The 18,576-nt window shown below is 43.9% G+C and overlaps 1 protein-coding gene across 1 annotated transcript in view; it reads left to right on the top strand.

The window, feature by feature from the left end:
- Positions 1–13,316, top strand: part of MYO5B (myosin VB) — a 144,451-nt gene extending 131,135 nt beyond the window's left edge. The window contains exons 32-41 of the mRNA XM_054283409.1: positions 2,163–2,361; positions 3,054–3,147; positions 4,163–4,306; positions 5,394–5,545; positions 5,881–5,970; positions 7,995–8,145; positions 8,871–9,150; positions 9,715–9,889; positions 10,878–10,958; positions 11,732–13,316. Of these exons, the coding sequence (XP_054139384.1) occupies positions 2,163–2,361; positions 3,054–3,147; positions 4,163–4,306; positions 5,394–5,545; positions 5,881–5,970; positions 7,995–8,145; positions 8,871–9,150; positions 9,715–9,889; positions 10,878–10,958; positions 11,732–11,884 (1,519 nt within the window). The 3' untranslated portion in view covers positions 11,885–13,316. The remainder of the gene's footprint in view (positions 1–2,162; positions 2,362–3,053; positions 3,148–4,162; positions 4,307–5,393; positions 5,546–5,880; positions 5,971–7,994; positions 8,146–8,870; positions 9,151–9,714; positions 9,890–10,877; positions 10,959–11,731) is intronic.
- Positions 13,317–18,576: the final 5,260 nt, after the last annotated feature.

The following is an 18,576-nucleotide window of genomic DNA, read 5'->3' as shown; positions in this document are numbered from 1 at the left end:
TGCTTCTGCCTTCTCCTGCCTTTTCCTTGCCCTCTTGTTTCTTGCTCTTGCTCTGCTGTTGCCATGTGGTCCTGGGCAGGGCCCTCTGTCCTCCTGTCTGGGAGCAGCTGGAGGTGGGATTTCCAAAGTGCAGGAATTGAGACTCTCCTGTAATTTTCAGAGGAGTCATGGTTCCTGTTGGCCATTGCTGGTGGTGGCCATTGTCACTAATGCCTGAGCTGTGATCCAGTAAGGATTATGTGACACTAATGGGAAATTGGGTGACGGAAGGGTTGGGAAGATGAGATCTCAAAGAAGACAAAAAACGCCTCCCATTTTATTGTTTTTCTCCCAATTTGCACTAAGACATGGCACCTCTTGGAAGGGTTTTCTCCCAGTCCTTGACCTGTTGGAAGGGAGAGTCTGTGCTTGTGTCCAGTGCTGTCACCTTTGCATGATCCTGGGGATTTTGTGCTCCCACCCATGTGTTGTCTGTGTCAAAGGCACATGGTAGACACAGGCTTTTCCATAGCTTCTTCCATAGCCCTCCCCAGGTCCTGCTCTGCTGGGCAAATATCCCTCCTGGATTCTTGTCCTGCATCACCCCCATGCTTGGTGCTTATGGGGCTCCAATATATATATATTTTATTAAAGTTTTAAGGACATTAAAGAGATAAAAAAATTAAGTATTTTGTATAGAGTAGTCTAAAATGGTCACATGTAGAGGTATCAGGGTAAAACCAGACAGTAACAGGAAGAAATAACAGAGATTATTTCATGTGTTTTTCCAAGCAAAGTAGAAACCCAGGTTCATAGAAGGAGCATGATCTTCTGAGGGTGTCTCATGGATTATCCAGTCTGAATCCCAACTAATCCCAGTATGAAGAAATAAAATGAAAATTAAGTACTTAATACTTATTTCATGGTGGGTCTGTATTTTCCAAGCCTATTAAGAATATAACTCCTGACAGGATTATGAGGCTGACTGCATTATTGCTCATGTTTCTATAGGTGGAAAACATGCTTTTCTGTCTTGTGCTGGGATGTAGGAGTAGAGATTGTGTTGTTAAATTTTCTAAAGGCAACAAAAACAACAACCACACAAAACAACCTGGGGATGATTAGTACTTCTCATCCAGGAATCTTCCGTGAAAGCATGCACTCTTTTATAATGAAAATGCCAAAACAACAACAACAAAAAATTCTGTGCATGGTTGTTCCTGTAGGGAAACAGTTGACAGGTGTGGATCACAATCAATTTCCCAATGGACCAGTGCAAGTTGTACCTCTGTGCATGTCCTGGATCAGTGTGGAGCTGTCAGCAGCAGAATCCTCCTCATCTTTGAGGATTGCTGTTTGCATCCAGTGTCAGAAGGCCCTGAGCTGGATGTGAGGTGACCCTTAGCTCTGACCAGGCACATCCGTGAGCTGCAGCAGGGGCAGGGGCTTGGTAGTGCCCTTGGTCATTCCTTCTCTTGGCCACCATTGTCCTGTATAATCTGGGACTATATCATTTCTGGCTTGGTGGTTCTCTCTCAGAGGTCTCACACCTTCTGGAGTCTCTTCAATCTTCTGGCAAGAGCTGGTGGGCTGAAGGAAGATTTCCATGTAGCAGAGGGTAAGGGACACTTAAAATCAATTACCATGTCCCTGCCAGGTTGTCACGATCACCATCAGCAAGGGTGTCTGCAGTTAATATCTCAGTGATTAATCATTTTTCCACTGAATTTAGAAAGGCATTCTGGCTTAGCAAGTGGCAGTTTTCAAGAGCTGGAATTTATGTTTGACAGGAAAGGAGCACAGGAACAAATGCCCTTCAGGATGAGCTTTTGAAAACAAAACTTGCATGTGTTGATCTGTGTTGCTTTCTTTCCATGTATTTGCTCTTTGCAAGTAAAGGAACCTGGATGTTTGATGAAGTTAAATAAAAAAGGGTGCTTTGGGATTTTTTTTTTTTTTAAATCCCAACCTTTGATTTCACATCTCTTAATTTCAAAAGTATTTCATTTGCAGTGTAGCAAATGACAGACTAGTGTGGCAATAATATCTTCTTGTTCATCAGTTTTGTAGGGAGGTTGACAGAGTATTTCCCAAGTTGGCTGATTTTGAAGGATGTAAACTCACATGGTGGTTACCACCATGATGCTGACATCACAGACTGATCAGTGTGGTCCTGTTCTCAGGCTGCTGGAAGCACAGCTCCAGGAGCAGAGAAGGGAGCACGAGGAGGAGATGGAAGCTCTGAAAAACCAGGTGGATTTAATGCAAGAGGAGCTGCAGAAGCAGCAGCAGGCATTCCTGCAGACTCTGACGCTCTCTCCAGAGGTCCAGGTGGAGTTTGGACTTCAGCAAGAAATTACACGTCTGACCAATGAAAACCTGGTAAGATGCTGTGCTGAAAAGACAGAAAGAGAGCAAAAAATGGTTTGAGAGAAGCAGATATGAAACGTAACAGGGAGGGAAGGGCACTAGGATCTCTTTCACCCCTCCTAAACTCTGCAGAATCCATCAGCATCTCCCACTGGTGCATTTGGGAGTGCTGCCACTTGGCCTTGAGCTGATGTTCTGTAGCTGTATGACTTTTGTGACTACATAGGTGCTTTATTTTTAATTTTTTTAAATGCTTTTTAAAGCGTGTCTACTTTGTGACACTGCCTTCAAAATCAGATCACTGGGGACCCTTCTAGTCTGTTAGGCACAGAGGCAGCACAGGTCTTTCATCTTACTTGCTTTTACTGGGAGTGTGGAAAGGCAGTTGCCACTTCAAAAAGTTGGCCTGGATGATCATAAATCTTCCCTTTCTCCCCTTCTGTATCTGTGTGCAAAGTCTGGAGGGAATGTTGGCACCTCCTGAGTTTTCGCCTTTTTTCAACAACTCCAGTATCTAAATAAAACTGTTTAAATGTGATTAACAGGCAGGATTAAATGCTGTGGGTAGTGCTCCTCTTCCACTGAGATGCTCACACCACACCTCGGTGATGCACAGGCCAGACTCCAGCCTCTAACTCACCCCAAATGAGTTGTTCTTGGGTTTAATGTTGGGAGTTCTTTTAAATGTATCTTCTGTCTTTCAGGATCTTAAAGAATTGCTGGAAAAGTTGGAAAAGAATGAAAAGAAGCTGAAGAAGCAGCTGAAGATTTACATGAAGAAGGTCCAAGATTTTGAAGGTGACTTGTGCATTGGGGGATACTGAGTTGGGGGAAACTTCACTTGGGTTTTACTTCTTTGGCCAGTCTTGGAAACCCTGCAGGGTTTCAGGGTTTTTTTCTCTTTTTCTTTCTATGAAAGTAAGATTTTCCTTATTCTGGCACTGAACTAGCAGCAGTCACCGAGCTGACACTGACCCTGTACCAGGGTTTGGAGGATATTTGAGGAAACTTTTTTGCTGTCATTGCAGTCATTGCTGTCATTGCAGTGACCCAGGCAGAGATACAGAAAGGAGCCCAGTGACCAGCAGGAAAATGTTCTGATCTGTCAATTTTGAAGGGGAAATTATAACCCTTTAGTATCAAATTGTGTATGTATATTCTGCTTAATGAGAAATCACCTTAAATTGGGCATCTGTGTTGCATGGAAAGCACTTCCTGTTCTCTGGAGAAGCCGTGATTAAGCAGAGAGCCCCATTCTCATGAGTTAATTTCTGGAAACCAGGCATTAGTGAAATTAAGCTGAATAACTGGAGGGTTTCCACGGCTTGCCCACCTGCTCCCTGTCAGTGTGATTTGCATGCTGCTTGCTGCAGTATTTGCATGTTGGTCTCTTCTGCTTTATTACACTCCAGCAGTGTGCCACCATGGCGTGCAGCTTTGCAGGCAGACAGAGGATGCCATGCTTAGGGATTTTGCATTGCCTGCCTGCTTTTTGCCTGGCTCTGTGAAAATCATTCACTAGGGTTGCTACCTTCTAGCCTGTGGTCTCTTGGACAATAAAAAAATGGATTCATTTTTTCCTCTTCTAAGTTCAAGTTTTGCACTTTTTCTTTCGTTCAGAGTCAGAACTCTGTGGACTGGTAATCCAGGACTGATTGTTTTTATTTTTATAAGTCTGTCAGAGCTGATGACATTATTGGGAATTCAATATATAACTTTTTGATTTGGCGTCTGCACCAAGGCCAGTGGAGGGCCTGAATAGTTGTTGATTTCCAGGTGCCAGCCAGGTGTTAATAACCTTTTCTCTTCACAGCATCCCAGACACCAGTGCCAGTGGAGAGGATGCCACATGAGAGGAGCATGCAGGTTGCTGTACAGAGGAAGGAGAAGGATTTTCAGGGCATGCTGGAATATCACAAAGAAGATGAGCCACTCCTCATCCGAAACCTCATTACAGGTGGGGAACTTGTTCTGCTTCTCTGCCTGACTGCTCCTTCTCGTGCCTGGAAGAGTTTGTAAACTTGAGATTAAAAAACTAAGGTAGACAAATAGATCTTCTCAATTGATTCCTTCTGGGGCTGCATGTTTGTGGTGATGGCAGTTTGGGTAGGTAAAGTAGTGCTGCACTAAGGAGATAGACCAGGATGGACACAATCCCTTAGGGACAGCAAAAAAAGGGAAACACAAAGCAAGGCTAGTTTTTAGAGCAGGCAGTAACTTGCTGAGTTTCATATGAGGTGATAAATGGGGAGGGGGTGGCAGAAGGACTGGCCCTGGGTCTGGCACAGCAGTGGAACAAAGGTAGCTCAGTTTATGAGGTAATGAACTTGTGACCTCTTCTGCACTGCACAGGCTGGTCAGAGTTGCTGCAGCATCCCCTCACTCAGTGCTGTGTCAGAAGTCAGGCTTCCCTGGCAAGGTGTTGGTATTCACTACAACTCTAACCCCAGCAGAGCCTAGTGGGGATCCAAAAAGTGTTCACAGAGCAGTGCTAGCCCATTGCTGTGGGCACTGAAGTTCTCCTAATCAGACAAGCTTGTTCTTCAGAGGCTTCAAATGCCCACAGCCACCATTAGGATTCCGTATCTTGAGGGAAGGAGTGATTTAATGTGTCATCAATTCAGGGAAAGGACTTACTGTGTGAGGTATTCGTGAAAGCTTCAGGGAGCTGTTCTGAGGTGGTTTTGTGCTGCTGGGGGAGGGTTTTACAAGGTAGAGAAGCTCTGGCTCCACTGTGGATCCATAAGGAGAAATGGAGCGTTGTCACAAACCTCAGTGCAGGCAGGGCTGCCCTCCCAACCCTGAGTGCTGAGGGTCTGGGGCAGGTCCCTCTGTCCTGCAGCTGAACCTCTGGCTCTGTGTCCACTTGCAGAGAGGGATGCAGGTTACAGAGCCAAAATATCATTTTCCCCAGGTCTGAGAGGAGAGGGGTTTGCCTGGGTACACTCCAGCTCTGGCATTCTCTGCTTCTCTTGTTGGTTGGGGAAATTTAAGTTTGCTTTTTTTGTGAAATCTTTCATTTTTTAAATTGTCAAATCTTCCAGATCTCAAGCCCCAGGCAGTGTCTGCTACTGTTCCCTGCCTTCCTGCTTATATCCTCTTCATGTGCATCAGACACGCAGATTACATCTACGATGACCAGAAGGTGCACTCCTTGCTCACCTCCACCATAAACGGCGTGAAGAAAGTGCTGAAGGCAGGTGTCCATTTGCTCTTGTCTTGGGGTTGAGAGGTTGTCAGGTGGTAATAACCATGTCCAAGAGTGTGGCACTCAGCTCTCACAGTGATTTTCAAGCCAATTTTCTCTTAGAGCTTCGCTTTTTAGAAGAGCGAGGAGAATTGTGATCTTAGCAATAAAATTGTTGGAATTTAGAGGTAAAAAAAAAAAAAAGTTTGCAGGGAAGAACAGCTGATATTGCCCAGATGCAGAGGGAAAGCTGCCTGATTATGGGTGGGGAAACTCAAAATTGGTTAGTTTTGTGATGAAAGGGAGGGGGTGGAATCTCACGTGTTTTCACTCTGTCTCTGCAGAAGCACCATGATGACTTTGAGATGACATCGTTCTGGCTGGCAAACACATGCCGGCTGCTGCACTGCCTGAAGCAGTACAGTGGGGAAGAGGTGAGAGCCTGGCCTGAGGGACAGTCCTGCCTCCTCCTGGCACCAGGGGCTTCCCTCTGGCTGGGGATGGGGCTGCTCTCACTGCCCTCCTTGGTTAATACGGGTATAGCACGGCTATGATCTGGGTATAGCACAGCTAGCTTTCCCTGGAAAAGCTCCTAAAAGCACAGAAGGGTTTGGGTTGGAAAGGGACATTAAATCCTATCTCATTCCAACCCCCTGCCATGGCAGGGACAGCTCCCACTGTCTCAGGCTGCTCCCAAGCCCCATCCAGCCTGGCCTGGGCACTGCCAGGGATCCAGGGGCAGCCACAGCTGCTCTGGGCACCCTGGGCCAGGGCCTGCCCACCCTCCCAGCCAGCAATTCCTAATTCCCAATGTGCCAAAATCTGTGCCTGCCCTGTGGCAGTGGGAGCCATTGCCTGGGTGCTGTCCCTGCCTGCCTTGTCCCCAGGGGCTGTGCAGCTCTCCTGGAGCCCCTGCAGGCCCTGGCAGGGGCTCTGAGGTGTCCCTGGAGCCAGCCTTCCACAGGCTGAACAATCCCAGCTGTGCCAGCCTTTCTATGCTATTTCTGGTGAGCCATTTTGAAAGCTGTTCTCCTGGTTTTAGTTCATGCCACAGCTTTTCATTAAACAATATTTTATAGCTTGAAATAAATTTTACATTACACACTGCCATCCTTATAGCCTTGTATTCTGCATATTAAAATTTTCAAGATACAAATACTGTTTTTTTTTTTTAGTCTTTAGATAACTATTTAGAAATATTAAGCATTCAAAATGTAAGAAAAAAAATTCATAAAATTAAATGAACTGTTCAGGTCATTCAAGAGATAATGGTTTGTGTGTAAAACCTCAGCACTGGATTTCAAAGATGTAAAAATAAAAGTTAGGTTAAAAATATTTTAGAGAATACTTACTAGAAGCTGTGCTCTTGTTTGCCCTCTTCTGTCTGGATAATAATACTGCATTTAGAGAAAATCCTCTCCAGAAAACCAGCTGGGTTAAAACCATGATTTACTGTGTTAAATTAATCAGCTGTTTGCAAATTCCATTGGCAATTGTTGCAAATTATAGAGGAGAGAAATACTACAGAGCTGTTCGCAAGATATTGTTATCTTTAGTTTTAAATCCAGCCTGTTTTTCAGAAAAGGCTTAAAAGAAAATCCCAGCCCACATGCTGTCTGGTGTCAGGTGAAGAGCATGGTGCTCTACGATTAGTCAGGAAAATGGGGAAATTGTGAAATCAACTCAAATTGGTACATGTTGTATTTTTGCATTTTGCCACTCAGCAACCAACAAAAACAGTTTCACAGTTCTGATTTTCACACCAAGTAAGACCATATGAACAGGCAATTAAAGGATCTGTGTTAATTAAAGCATCCCATTGGCTTCTGACACTAAAACTGGTATTAATATCTGAGCCCGGAACTGAGGGTTTACAGCAGCCAAATGCAGGATCATAGATCAGCTGTATCAGCAAAAACAGGCAATAAATTCAGTTGTTTCAGGACATTTATGAATTTCAGAACAATTTAAGATGTTGTCAAAGCAGCACGTGACATGCAGTCATAATTTTTTTCAAGAATCCTTCAAGAATCTTTTTTCAAGAATTTTTTCTAGAATCTTAATTTAAAAATATTTTGTTTCCCATAAACAGTTGGAACTCAAAGGGATAAGCATGTAGCTAAAAGCATAGTTTCAGAGGGCCTAAAATGTTATTTTCTACTCCTATATATTTTCTACTCCTATATATCTACAAATATGCAGATCCTTGCTAAGGATGAAATGAAAATCTGGTAGTTTAATGATTTTCTTCAAAAGGTAGTTCTCTAGTAATAATTTATAAACAAATGCCTAGGTAATTGAAAGGTGATTTATGAGTTTTGATCTTTTTTGTGATGTACTTTGGTAACATATTTTGGTATACTGTACTGTAAGGGTGCAGGGGGGTTTTAATGCAGCAGTTTTGATGGACTGTCAGTGGGTGGGATAATGAGCCTGAGTGTTTTAATCTCCTTTTCAGTATTTCATGACCCAAAACACGGCGAAGCAGAATGAGCACTGCCTGAAGAACTTTGACCTGACCGAGTACCGCGAGGTGCTGGGCTACCTCTCCATCCAGATCTACCAGCAGCTCATCAACATTGCAGAGGGCACCCTGCAGCCCATGATCGGTGAGCTCACACCTGCAGGGTGCTTCTTGGCCCAGCTTATCTGCTCCAGCTATTTTTCAGACCTTTGCACAGTGCCAGCATGACCCAGAGAGTTTTTATCTTCCCCCATGATAGGAGCTAATAGGGATGACGGTTTTTCCTCCCACTCTAGAAGATATCTCTTTTATTTCTGTTGGGGAGGCAGTGGAAGAGGTGAGGTTGTGCTAGTGGGTCTGCTGTCTCCTCCAGACCAGGTTTGTGGTTAATCTTTTTTGGATGGAAATGTATATTATAAGAGAGGAGAGGATTGGGAAGAGGAAAAAGACTCTTTTTGAGGGTATGAGAGCAGGTATGAGAAGAGTTATCTCTTCAGCCAAATCCCTGAGGATTCACCTGAGGAAGGCCCCATCCCTGGAATGTCCAATGCCCAGCTGGACAGGGCTTGGAGCAACCTGGAATGGTGGAAGGTTTTCCTGCCCATGGCAGGGGTGTTTGACCTGAATGGCCTTTAAAGTCTCTTCCAAACCAAACTCTTGCATAGTTCTATATTATTTGTGTGTGTTTTTAACTATTTCATATTATCAGAGTAAATGGATCTGTACTGCTGTCGGTTCCTGCAGCATCCATGGTGCTGCATCACTGAGATTGATACATGTTCATTGCAGCCCATGGAGGGATCAGTTCTTCCCTCTAGTGACAAATAGATGGATGCAGGATTTTTAGCCCATTTCCCCCCCTTTTTCCAGTGTCTGCTGTGTTGGAAAATGAGAGTATCCAAGGGCTTTCCACTGTCAAACCGGTGGGCTACAGGAAATACTCCTCCAATGCGGGTGACAGCTCCTACAGCTTGGATGAAATGATTCGCCAGCTGAACACATTCCACAGCATCATGTGTGACCAGGGCCTGGACCCAGAGATCATCCAGCAGGTGTTCAAGCAACTCTTCTACATGATCAATGCCATCGCCCTGAACAACCTCCTGCTGAGGAAGGATGTCTGCTCGTGGAGCACGGGCATGCAGCTGAGGTGGGGCTGGGGCTTGGGGCAGGGCTCTGCCTGCTTAGGGAAGTTTTGTTAATGTTGTAAGTTGGTGGGAAATAGGGGGAAAAAGGTGCACTTCTCAGTGCAAATTAGTTGAATCTTCCTTTTGCTACCCTCTCCTCTTCCCAGGCTGGATCTTTCTGTTTTCCCCTTGAGGACAGTGGGCACAGCAAAAGCATTTTCTGTGTAGATATTCTCAAAGGTATCTAGGTACTTAGCAGGATCTTTTTAGCATTTAAAAGCTGGTTAAAAGCTTCATTTTAATTGTTGAAAATTGGAGGAATCTGAATGCTGTAGAAAAGCACCTTTCTTGTATTGTTTGGCTGTTACATGATTCATCTATTTGAAAGGTACTTGGAGTATCTATTTTACTCTGCATTGTTGAGTACTAAGCTTTGGTCTGATTGTCTCTTGCTGCGTGTATCACAAACACACAGCACAAAAAGCCACATGAACCAGCACTGCAACATACCCTGAGCCCCAAAGAGGAGTTTTGAAGATGCTGCTTCTTACCTCTCAGCTCACATCTTGTCTCGGTTGTTTATCCAGGTTTAACATCAGCCAGCTGGAGGAATGGCTGCATGGGAAAAATCTGCAGCAGAGTGGAGCAGCACAAACTTTGGACCCCTTGATTCAGGCAGCACAGCTCCTGCAGCTGAAGAAGAAAACCTCAGAGGATGCTGAGGCCATCTGCTGCTTGTGCACGTCACTCACAACCCAGCAGGTAGGGAGTGAGGCAGGGGTTTACAGCACAGGTAATTGAGGAGTGGGAAAGGGTGGTCTCCCTCTGCCAGCTCTTCACTGTGCCATTCCTTCAGTGGGCACAGCTTTTCAGGACTGATGTTACACCTTGGCCCCTCCCAGAGGTGGTCACAGTGGTGGCCCCTCTCTTACAGTGCCACTGATGGCACTGGAGCTCCAGAAATGTGCAAAGATGAAACCCAGCCCCAAGGAGTTTATTGTGTAAGTCAGATCCTTGGCATTTTAAACCCGCCTGGCTCTAATTGCAGTTCTGCTCTCTCTGAGGCCTGCCTTTTGCAGCTTTCCCAAAACCCTCAGATTTTAAGGATTCCCACACCTATTGTCTTTTGCCAGCTCTTAAACTGGCTGTGTCTGCAGGATGCCCACCAAGGATTCCCATTTGGGGCAGGAGGTTTAGAAGTACCAACCTAGGCTGGCTGGATATGATCTTGAACTTTGACACTCCATTCCAGGAGGATATAAACTCACATTTTTTACTGATGGATTGCCTGTCCTTAATTTGATATTATTGTAGGAAGGGAGACGTGGGAGGTGTGAGCTGATTTCCAGTGGTTCTCAGAGAGCTTTTCTAATCTATCTGCACCACCCTGTCCTGAACATCAATTTTTGAGAAAAGCTGAGGGAAGGAGTGGGAGTGAGTGAGCATCAAGAGAAGTATTGTAGAGGTGACATCAGAAGTCATCCATGTCAGCATGTGCCAACCCTGTATAAATCTGTTGTCCAAGTCTGTTGCCAATTTACACATAAGAAGTGATTTTGACAGGTTTATAGATCTTGCAATAGATTACAGGAGGCAAAGAAAAACACCAGGGTGATACTTCTGCTGCTTCTTTTCTCTGTTTTGTCACAGCAGACTTCTTGTGGCCATATCCTGACAACCTGCTGTTGGTGCTTTGTGTTCTGGAGAAGTTTAGCTTCTCACGACTGTAACCATGTTTTCTTTTTAACAGATTGTAAAGATACTTAATCTCTACACTCCTGTGAATGAGTTTGAAGAACGTGTGACAGTAGCTTTCATACGAAACATACAGGTAAATTTAAAGGGCTGTCAACTGGAGGGCATAAATGACATCTCTGTAGTTCTAGTGGCATCTGTATTAAATCAGTGCTAACTCAGGCATTTTATAAAAGGCATGCTGCTGCAGGTTGTCCTGAATTCAGTGTTCTGTGTGTGCACACACACTTACAGCACACAGCTGCAGGGATAGTCAGGCTGTTAATCACAGAGGGCAATAAGCACCCAAATCCCAAGCTCAGCTGATTCAGCTCTTCAGCAGCAACACAACTGAGGATTAAGTTTGCAGGAGTCAACAAAGTGTTACTGAAATTGAGTTACTTCTGAGACAGCAGGTAGAAATTGGCAACTGAAGGAAAAATAAACAAATTAAAGCCAAACACCTTTTAAGGCTACAAGGAGCAGGGAGAAAAAGGAAGGGCATGTGTTCAGCTACCCCAGAACATATCAGCATGGTTGATCAGCTGAATCAAAGGTGGTCTGCTGGTATCATGTAGTCCTGGTTTTGCTGCGCCAAGGGGGTCATCTTGTTTCCAGGTCCTGTATCTTTGTGGTCATGTAGAAAATGTAACCAGGCTCTCCTGAAGCAGTGTTTCCTACAGTCTGATAGAAGTTCCTGTAAATACTTGCTCAGAAGGAAAGGTGCTGCAGAAGAGAACAAAATAGTTGTCACCGTTTTCTGCAGTATCTGTAAAATGATGCACATTCTCAAACCTTTCATGGTGTAAAACACAACAAGAAAAGGCAACAACTGATGCTACATTTGTTTTCTTCTCCCACACCCAACAGAAGCAGTTGCAAGGACGGAATGACCCTGCACAGCTGCTGTTAGACTTCAAGTACACGTTCCCAGTTCTGTTCCCATTCAACCCATCTGCCATCACCATGGACTCCATTCATCTCCCTGCTTCTCTCAACTTGGATTTTCTCAATAAAGTCTGAAGAAAGTAGAATTAAACTCACCTCTCACACCCAGAGACTTCTAGCAACAAAAGAAAAAAATCAGAAAAAGAATTCAAGAGCTCTTAAAATATGGACCAAACAGGCTTATGGAAGAACCAGTACACAGTAACAAATGGATGCTAAAATGTACACTAAAAAAGACACTGGTCTGTATGTGATTTTTTTGGGTAATTTGCATCTCAGAAATAAGGATACTTGAAAAATAGTTTTATTTTTTACTGCTTGATTTTATGTTGACATAGTTCAAAGCCCATAATCATCTCCAAAAGCCAGGAAGTGGGAGACAGCTTATTTTGATTTTCATAGGTGTCTGTGACAAAAACAAAATTTGAGACACTTGTGCTGCCTTGAAGGGATGTGTCATTTGTCTAGGAGCAGGTGGCCTTGTGTGTATGAATAGCAGAATATGCAGTTCTGCCTTCAATTCTTGCTAGTAACTGCATTCATGACAGTGAATTGAAAAAGTAAATTGCAGAAGGTGTGTATTTATCACACCATAAAGGTAAAGGGCTGGGATGCTGCTTGTTTCCACTGATGTGGAATTTGTCACAAATACAAATACATTTGTCACAAATACATTCAGATACACTGAATGTATTTAGGAGGAGCTGTTGCTCCTTAGCCATTGCTAAATATATTCAGTGTATCTACTTCATGGAAATTTAGATAAATTGGCAGGAATTTGTTCCATTGGACTTTCTTGCATTACCAAATTTACGTTAGCAAAGGTTTTGTCCTAGTGAAATAATCATGATGCAAAGGACTGCCTTAAGCCTTCTGCTTCTAGCATATCACCATCTTGATCCCTACTGTTGGCTTTCCTTGTGCTTTCGAGTCTCAGACACTTTCCTCCAGTGGCTGTCAAGGTTCTTGTACCTCTTACATGGCCAGTGTCAGAATCCCATGCACAGATCATGCTAAGGAGCCCAGTTTAAGCCTCCAGCCCTACCTGTGTTCAGTGGGTTAATCCTAGCTGTAGCTGTCCATGGAAAAATTCCATTCAGTTCAGCAGCCATCCAAAAAGTTAAGAATCATGCAAATACACATCTTGCATAAATGAAGAATATTTTAAAAATTTAAAAATTTCTAAAAGAGATTAAATGTTCTAACACAAAAAAAAAGAAAAAAAAAAAGCTGTCAGGTGATATGTTAAAAACATACATAAGCCATTTCTTTAAGAGTGAACCCAAAATACAACAACCTTAAATTAATAATTGCCTTCAATTCAGATTCTTTTCGTTTTGTTTTTTGTTTTTTTTTTTTAATTAGACTTATAAACTAAGCCAAACCAACTCTCTGACCTCACCACACAGATGCTCAAGGAGACCAGGCATTGGTTTTTCTGTGGTCCTCAGCAGCACACGCTGGGCTGTCAGTGGCTGCTGGGCAGGGGAGGAGGTGGGTTCCCCAGGGTCAGTGCTGCTCCACGGCTGCTCAGCGTGGGGATGCTCCTGCCACAGCACCACGTGCCAAACTGCAGCCAGGATGGGGGGCTGCCAGCATCCTGCCCTCTCCACTTCCACCATGGTCTTGTGTAAATCAGTCTTAGCACACCTGCTTTTGTGGCCTCTTCTGTGGTGCACAGCTCCATCATGACTAAAAGCTTTCTAAGAAAAATCCACTCTCTCCATCTGACTCTTTTTAGCTGGTGTAAATCCAAACAGCAAATTTACGACCAGGTAGGCTGCCTACTCAGAGACTGAAAGTAGAATGTGAAGTTTCTTGGAGATACACCACCTCCTGTCTGCTGCAGTTTCCTTCCTAGGCAAGGAGCGTGTTGTGATTTAGGCATCATGTATATAATCGGTGTATATACAAACTGCAGTAGTCCTGTATATACTATATATGCATATGACTATCCAAAAAAGCACATTTTAAAAGAAACTGTTGAGTGCTGTGCAGAGTTATATCGGTCTATGCCAGTGGGTAAATACCTTGATCCAAACTGAGACTATAGTTCAGAGCAACTGTTACCACTGAAGGACAGACTTCAGGCTAAAAAGTAATTTGTCCCCCCTTAACCATCACCCATCAAATTACAGATATTTTGCTTGTAAAGAGCCAGGATTGTCTCCAAACTGCAGTTCTTGGGCACTCACCTCTGCTGTGTCTTCAGCAGTGCCTTCATCTCCCCTGGCTGTACAATGAGGGTCATGCCACCAGTCTGCTGCCCGTGCCCAGCAAGCCCTGCCACCCACTCACCCACTATACCTTTATTTATTTTCACCTACCTCTTTTCACAGTGAATGTCCTTGCAGTGCTCTGAATTTTGGTAGTTGTTGCCTCTCCCTTCTTTCCATGCTCCAACAGTCATCATGGTTTAAAAGTAAATAATTCAAAGCAGGATTCAGCCTTTCTGTAAGGTGGTTTAACAGAGAGCTGTTGCTCAGGATTCGTGTTAGGTCAGCAGTTTCAGGCAGTTCAGGTCTCTACCTCTTTCTGATGTAAATTATTTGGAGTACAATTCCCAATGCATTGATTAAACCTATGCTTATCCCTCAGACTAAGTGACAGGTTGCTGCAGAATCCTCTTCTGCAGTGGCTTTGTTACTGATTACCACTGTAAAATGTGCTTAATGGTCTTCTAGGGGATAATGGTCCTTCACTGGCACTTTCAGGATTGTAATTTATATATTCTTTCTTAAAAATTCTTAGTATGTGTAGATGGGAACTGGGATTTAACATCCTGATCTGTGATCATGTAGTTTATCCACTGAGATCCATCTGGAAGAGAACTCTGTATTAAATACCTTTAATATATGCTATCTTTTCTGTTAGCACTTTTAAAAATTTGTATTTAAATGTTAATTTAGTTAAATTGCTATGCTCAAGCATGCCTTCTTTCCTCAGATTTACACTTCTTTATTTAAAAAGCAAAATGATAACAAAGCATGGCTTAGAGAAAGCTGGCTCTTCTCCAGATCTGTCTTTATTTTTAAATATTGATTATTACGTTTAGCATTTTTCCACTCTGTGCCTTCAGCTGTTTAACTCAACCACTCTTTCTCTAAAATAAGCATTAAAACAGTAGAATATTTTTATTATTCTGTCATAGCAAAAGTTGTCTATGAATATAAAAGCCTACTCATAAAATCCTACATAGAGGAAGTCTGCAAAAACACTTTGAAGTTCTTGGTGGAAAAAAACCCCAAATAGTGACCCACTGTGATTTCTGCAAATATGATGGCTTTTATCTCAAAAAAGCACTACTGGGAATAAAATAAAATAAATTAAACAATCAAAATGCCCAAGTCAGCAGCATTATGGAACAAACAGTTCAAATATGAGTTGAGGCATATGGTGGCTGACCTACAAGAAGCATCCAGGACAATGTCCATGTTTCATTTTCACCAGAAAGTTCCTTTTCTTCTTCCTTTTATTTTTTTAATTGGCATTTTGTAGCTGAGATTGCTTATCTTATCTGAAGATAAAGCTGCTGTAGGTGACTGAAGAAAAAGAACATTACACCTCAAGACTGAATTTTTGCAATCCTACATTACAAACATTTTTTTGCTCATGCAGTTTATTCCAAGAAATTCTTTGTATTTGTGAAACAGTACCAAAGTGTGGGCATGTTTTAAGCACAGTGGCTGCTTTTGGTCACCCTGTAACTTGAACACTGGAGTTTTTGCAGGACTTGATTCCTCGTTTGTGTGATTTGCAAAAGGTACAAATGAAAAAGCTGCACTTGAAACAATGGTTGTTTTCCTCCATTTTCAATAGTAAATTAGTAAAATTGTGCAAACTTATATTTTCAGACCATTAACCGAAAAATTAGCATTTTATCAATGCATATAAATAGAACCTAATTAAAATGAATTGCATTAATTTCCATGAAGCTTTTTCCTCAAACTTTATTGATTCACATATATATTACAGTCATAAATGGATCTCTTTTTCTTTCCGAAAGAAATTCTAGCAAGGTAGATGTTAAGTAAAACAATCCACAAGACATAACCCTGATGAGTATCCAAATTATTTCAAGGTGTGAGTGCCAGTGGACAAAGACTTTCAGATTAATTTTAAATCAGAAGAAAAGAAGTATATTTAAAAAGTGCTACTATATTGAAATCTTTGGGGATATTTTTATTTTATTTTTTGTGGCGTGAAGTGTCATTAACTTAAGGAGCAGGAGGTATAGCCGCTGTCAAAGTTGAATGATATACATGAGTGAATACTGTAGATGAAATACTACTGCTTATAAAATATTTTTCCATTTTGAACAAATCTGTAAACTACACCTTTGTTTATAAGAAAATGCTTGTAATAGTCACTGTAATATTCAGCTGGGGATAAAAAAATTTGTGAAATAAACACTTTTGAAGAAATTGTGGCTCTTAGTCAAAAATGGGAATGCAAAAAATAACCCCTTTCAATATATACTTCCATCCAATAGAAACATTTCTAAGTAGCTTATAAACAGAAATTAAGAGAATCACTTTTACTTAGCACATGAAAGGTTTTAGAAGTTATAACCTGATTTCAGAGGTGCTGAAATATTGGCAGCTGATTAGAAATTCACTGAGTGTGGAGTGTTATGGCCCTGAGAGCCAGTGCAAATGAGTGGAGAAAAGGAGAGGAAAAGCCACCCGTTGTGCATGTGTGTAAATCACAGAATCCCAGAATGGTTTGGGTTGGAAGGGATATTAAAGCCCATCCTGTTCCACTCCCTGCCATGGCAGGGACACCTTCCACTGTCCCAGGCTGCTCCCAGCCCCATCCAGCCTGGCCTGGGGCACTGCCAGGGATCCAGGGGCAGCCACAGCTGCTCTGCCCACCCTGGGCCAGGGCCTGCCCACCCTCCCAGCCAGCAATTCCTAATTCCCAATGTGCCAAAATCTGTCCCTGCCCTCTGGCAGTGGGAGCCATTGCCTGGGTGCTGTCCCTGCCTGCCTTGTCCCCAGGGGCTGTGCAGCTCTCCTGGAGCCCCTGCAGGCCCTGGCAGGGGCTCTGAGGTGTCCCTGGAGCTTCTCTGGTGCAGCTGAGCAGCCCCAGCTGTGCCAGGCTGGCTCCAGAGCAGAGGGGCTCCAGCCCTGGCAGCAGCTCCGTGGCCTCCTCTGCACTGGCTGCAGCAGCTCCAGCTCCTTGTGCTGCTGGAGCCAGGGCTGGGGCAGCTCTGCAGGTGGGCTCTCACCTGAGCCCAGGGGCACAGGGGCAGAATCCCCTCCCTTGGCCTTAAATGAGACTTAGATAAGAGAATTCAATGGCAAAGGAAGAAAATACAGCAAAACCCTTGTCTCTTTTTAAAGACAATGTTGCACGTTCACTGATTTATAGATTTACTAAATCATTGGAATTATTGAGAAAGTACTTGAGAGATTACTTTAAATGAAAAATGGGAGTCTTGACAGGATAACATTTTTTTCTTCTAGAAAATTTACAGAACTTTAAGTGTGTCCCTGAAGACATATGGCAGTTTTTATTTGTACACAAAATATTTTCACTGGCTTCCCTGTCTTCTGCCTGACAGCCGGCATGGTTCCACTGGATCAATTATACAGATAAATCATACCTCAAGGTGCATTTCAGCCATCAGGGCGAAAGGAGGGTGGGTTTTGCAGTGTACTTCGGAGGTGCAGATTCCTGGCTGGGAGGGTGGGCAGGCCCTGGCCCAGGGTGCCCAGAGCAGCTGTGGCTGCCCCTGGATCCCTGGCAGTGCCCCAGGCCAGGCTGGATGGGGCTGGGAGCAGCCTGGGACAGTGGGAGCTGTCCCTGCCCATGGCAGGGGTGGCACTGGATGGGCTTTAATATCCCTTCCAATGCAAACCATTGGGGGATTCTAGGATATTTGTGTGTGTTTTTAACTACTTCATATTTTCAGAGTGAACCATGGATCTGTCCTGCTGTCGGTTCTTGCAGCATCCATGGTGCTGCATCACTGAGACCGATACATGTTCATTGCAGCCCACGGAGGGACCAGTTCTTCCCTCTAGTGACCAATATATGATCACAGGCATTTAGCCCTTTTATCCCTGTGGTTCTCATTGTCGGCTGTGTTGGAAAATGAGGGTATCCAAATGCTTACAGGTTTCAAACAGATGGGCTGCAAACAGCTCCTGCTCATCTCCATCCGTGTCCAGGGGAGCCAAAGCTTGGAATTAGGGGCAGCAGTGGGTCAGCCACGGATTGTGCACGAATTCAGGGGTGCGACCCTCCACAACCCCCTCAGGGAGGTTCATAAATCTCAGCTGCGCCAGGGCAGACTCAGGTTGGACACCATCAGGAATTTCCCCGCGCAAAGGGAGGTCAGGAACTGGAACTGCCCAGGGAGGGTTGGAGTGCCCATCCCTGGAGGTGTGCAAGGAGGGCCTGGACGTGGCACTGAGTGCTCTGGGCTGGGTGACAAGGTGGGGATCGGGTGACAGGCTGGACTCGATGATCTCGGAGGTGCTTTCCAACGGAAGTGATCCCACGATTATCTGCAATTAACCGTATCACGGTGTAATTACCTGTGGGGCGGGCGGCCGGGGAGCCTCTCCCCTCAGCCATCGCCGCCGGCCCTCGCTCCCCCTGCCGCCGATTCGCCAAAACCGCACGGGAAAAATCGAATCAAGCAGAAGCAAAGTATAAAAAACAAACAACCAAAAATACCCCCCACATTTAAAATAAATGTATCAAACAACTAAAATTACGCGTAGAAAATAACTTTAAGTAAATTGCCTGCCGGGCCG

The sequence above is a fragment of the Melozone crissalis genome, unplaced genomic scaffold, assembly GCF_028551555.1.
Source record: "Melozone crissalis strain CALT ecotype California unplaced genomic scaffold, PUWL_Pcris_2 ptg000036l_1, whole genome shotgun sequence".
NCBI lineage: Eukaryota > Metazoa > Chordata > Aves > Passeriformes > Passerellidae > Melozone > Melozone crissalis.
The sequence above is the reverse complement of the archived record's forward strand: the minus strand, read 5'-3'. Positions and strand labels throughout refer to the sequence as shown.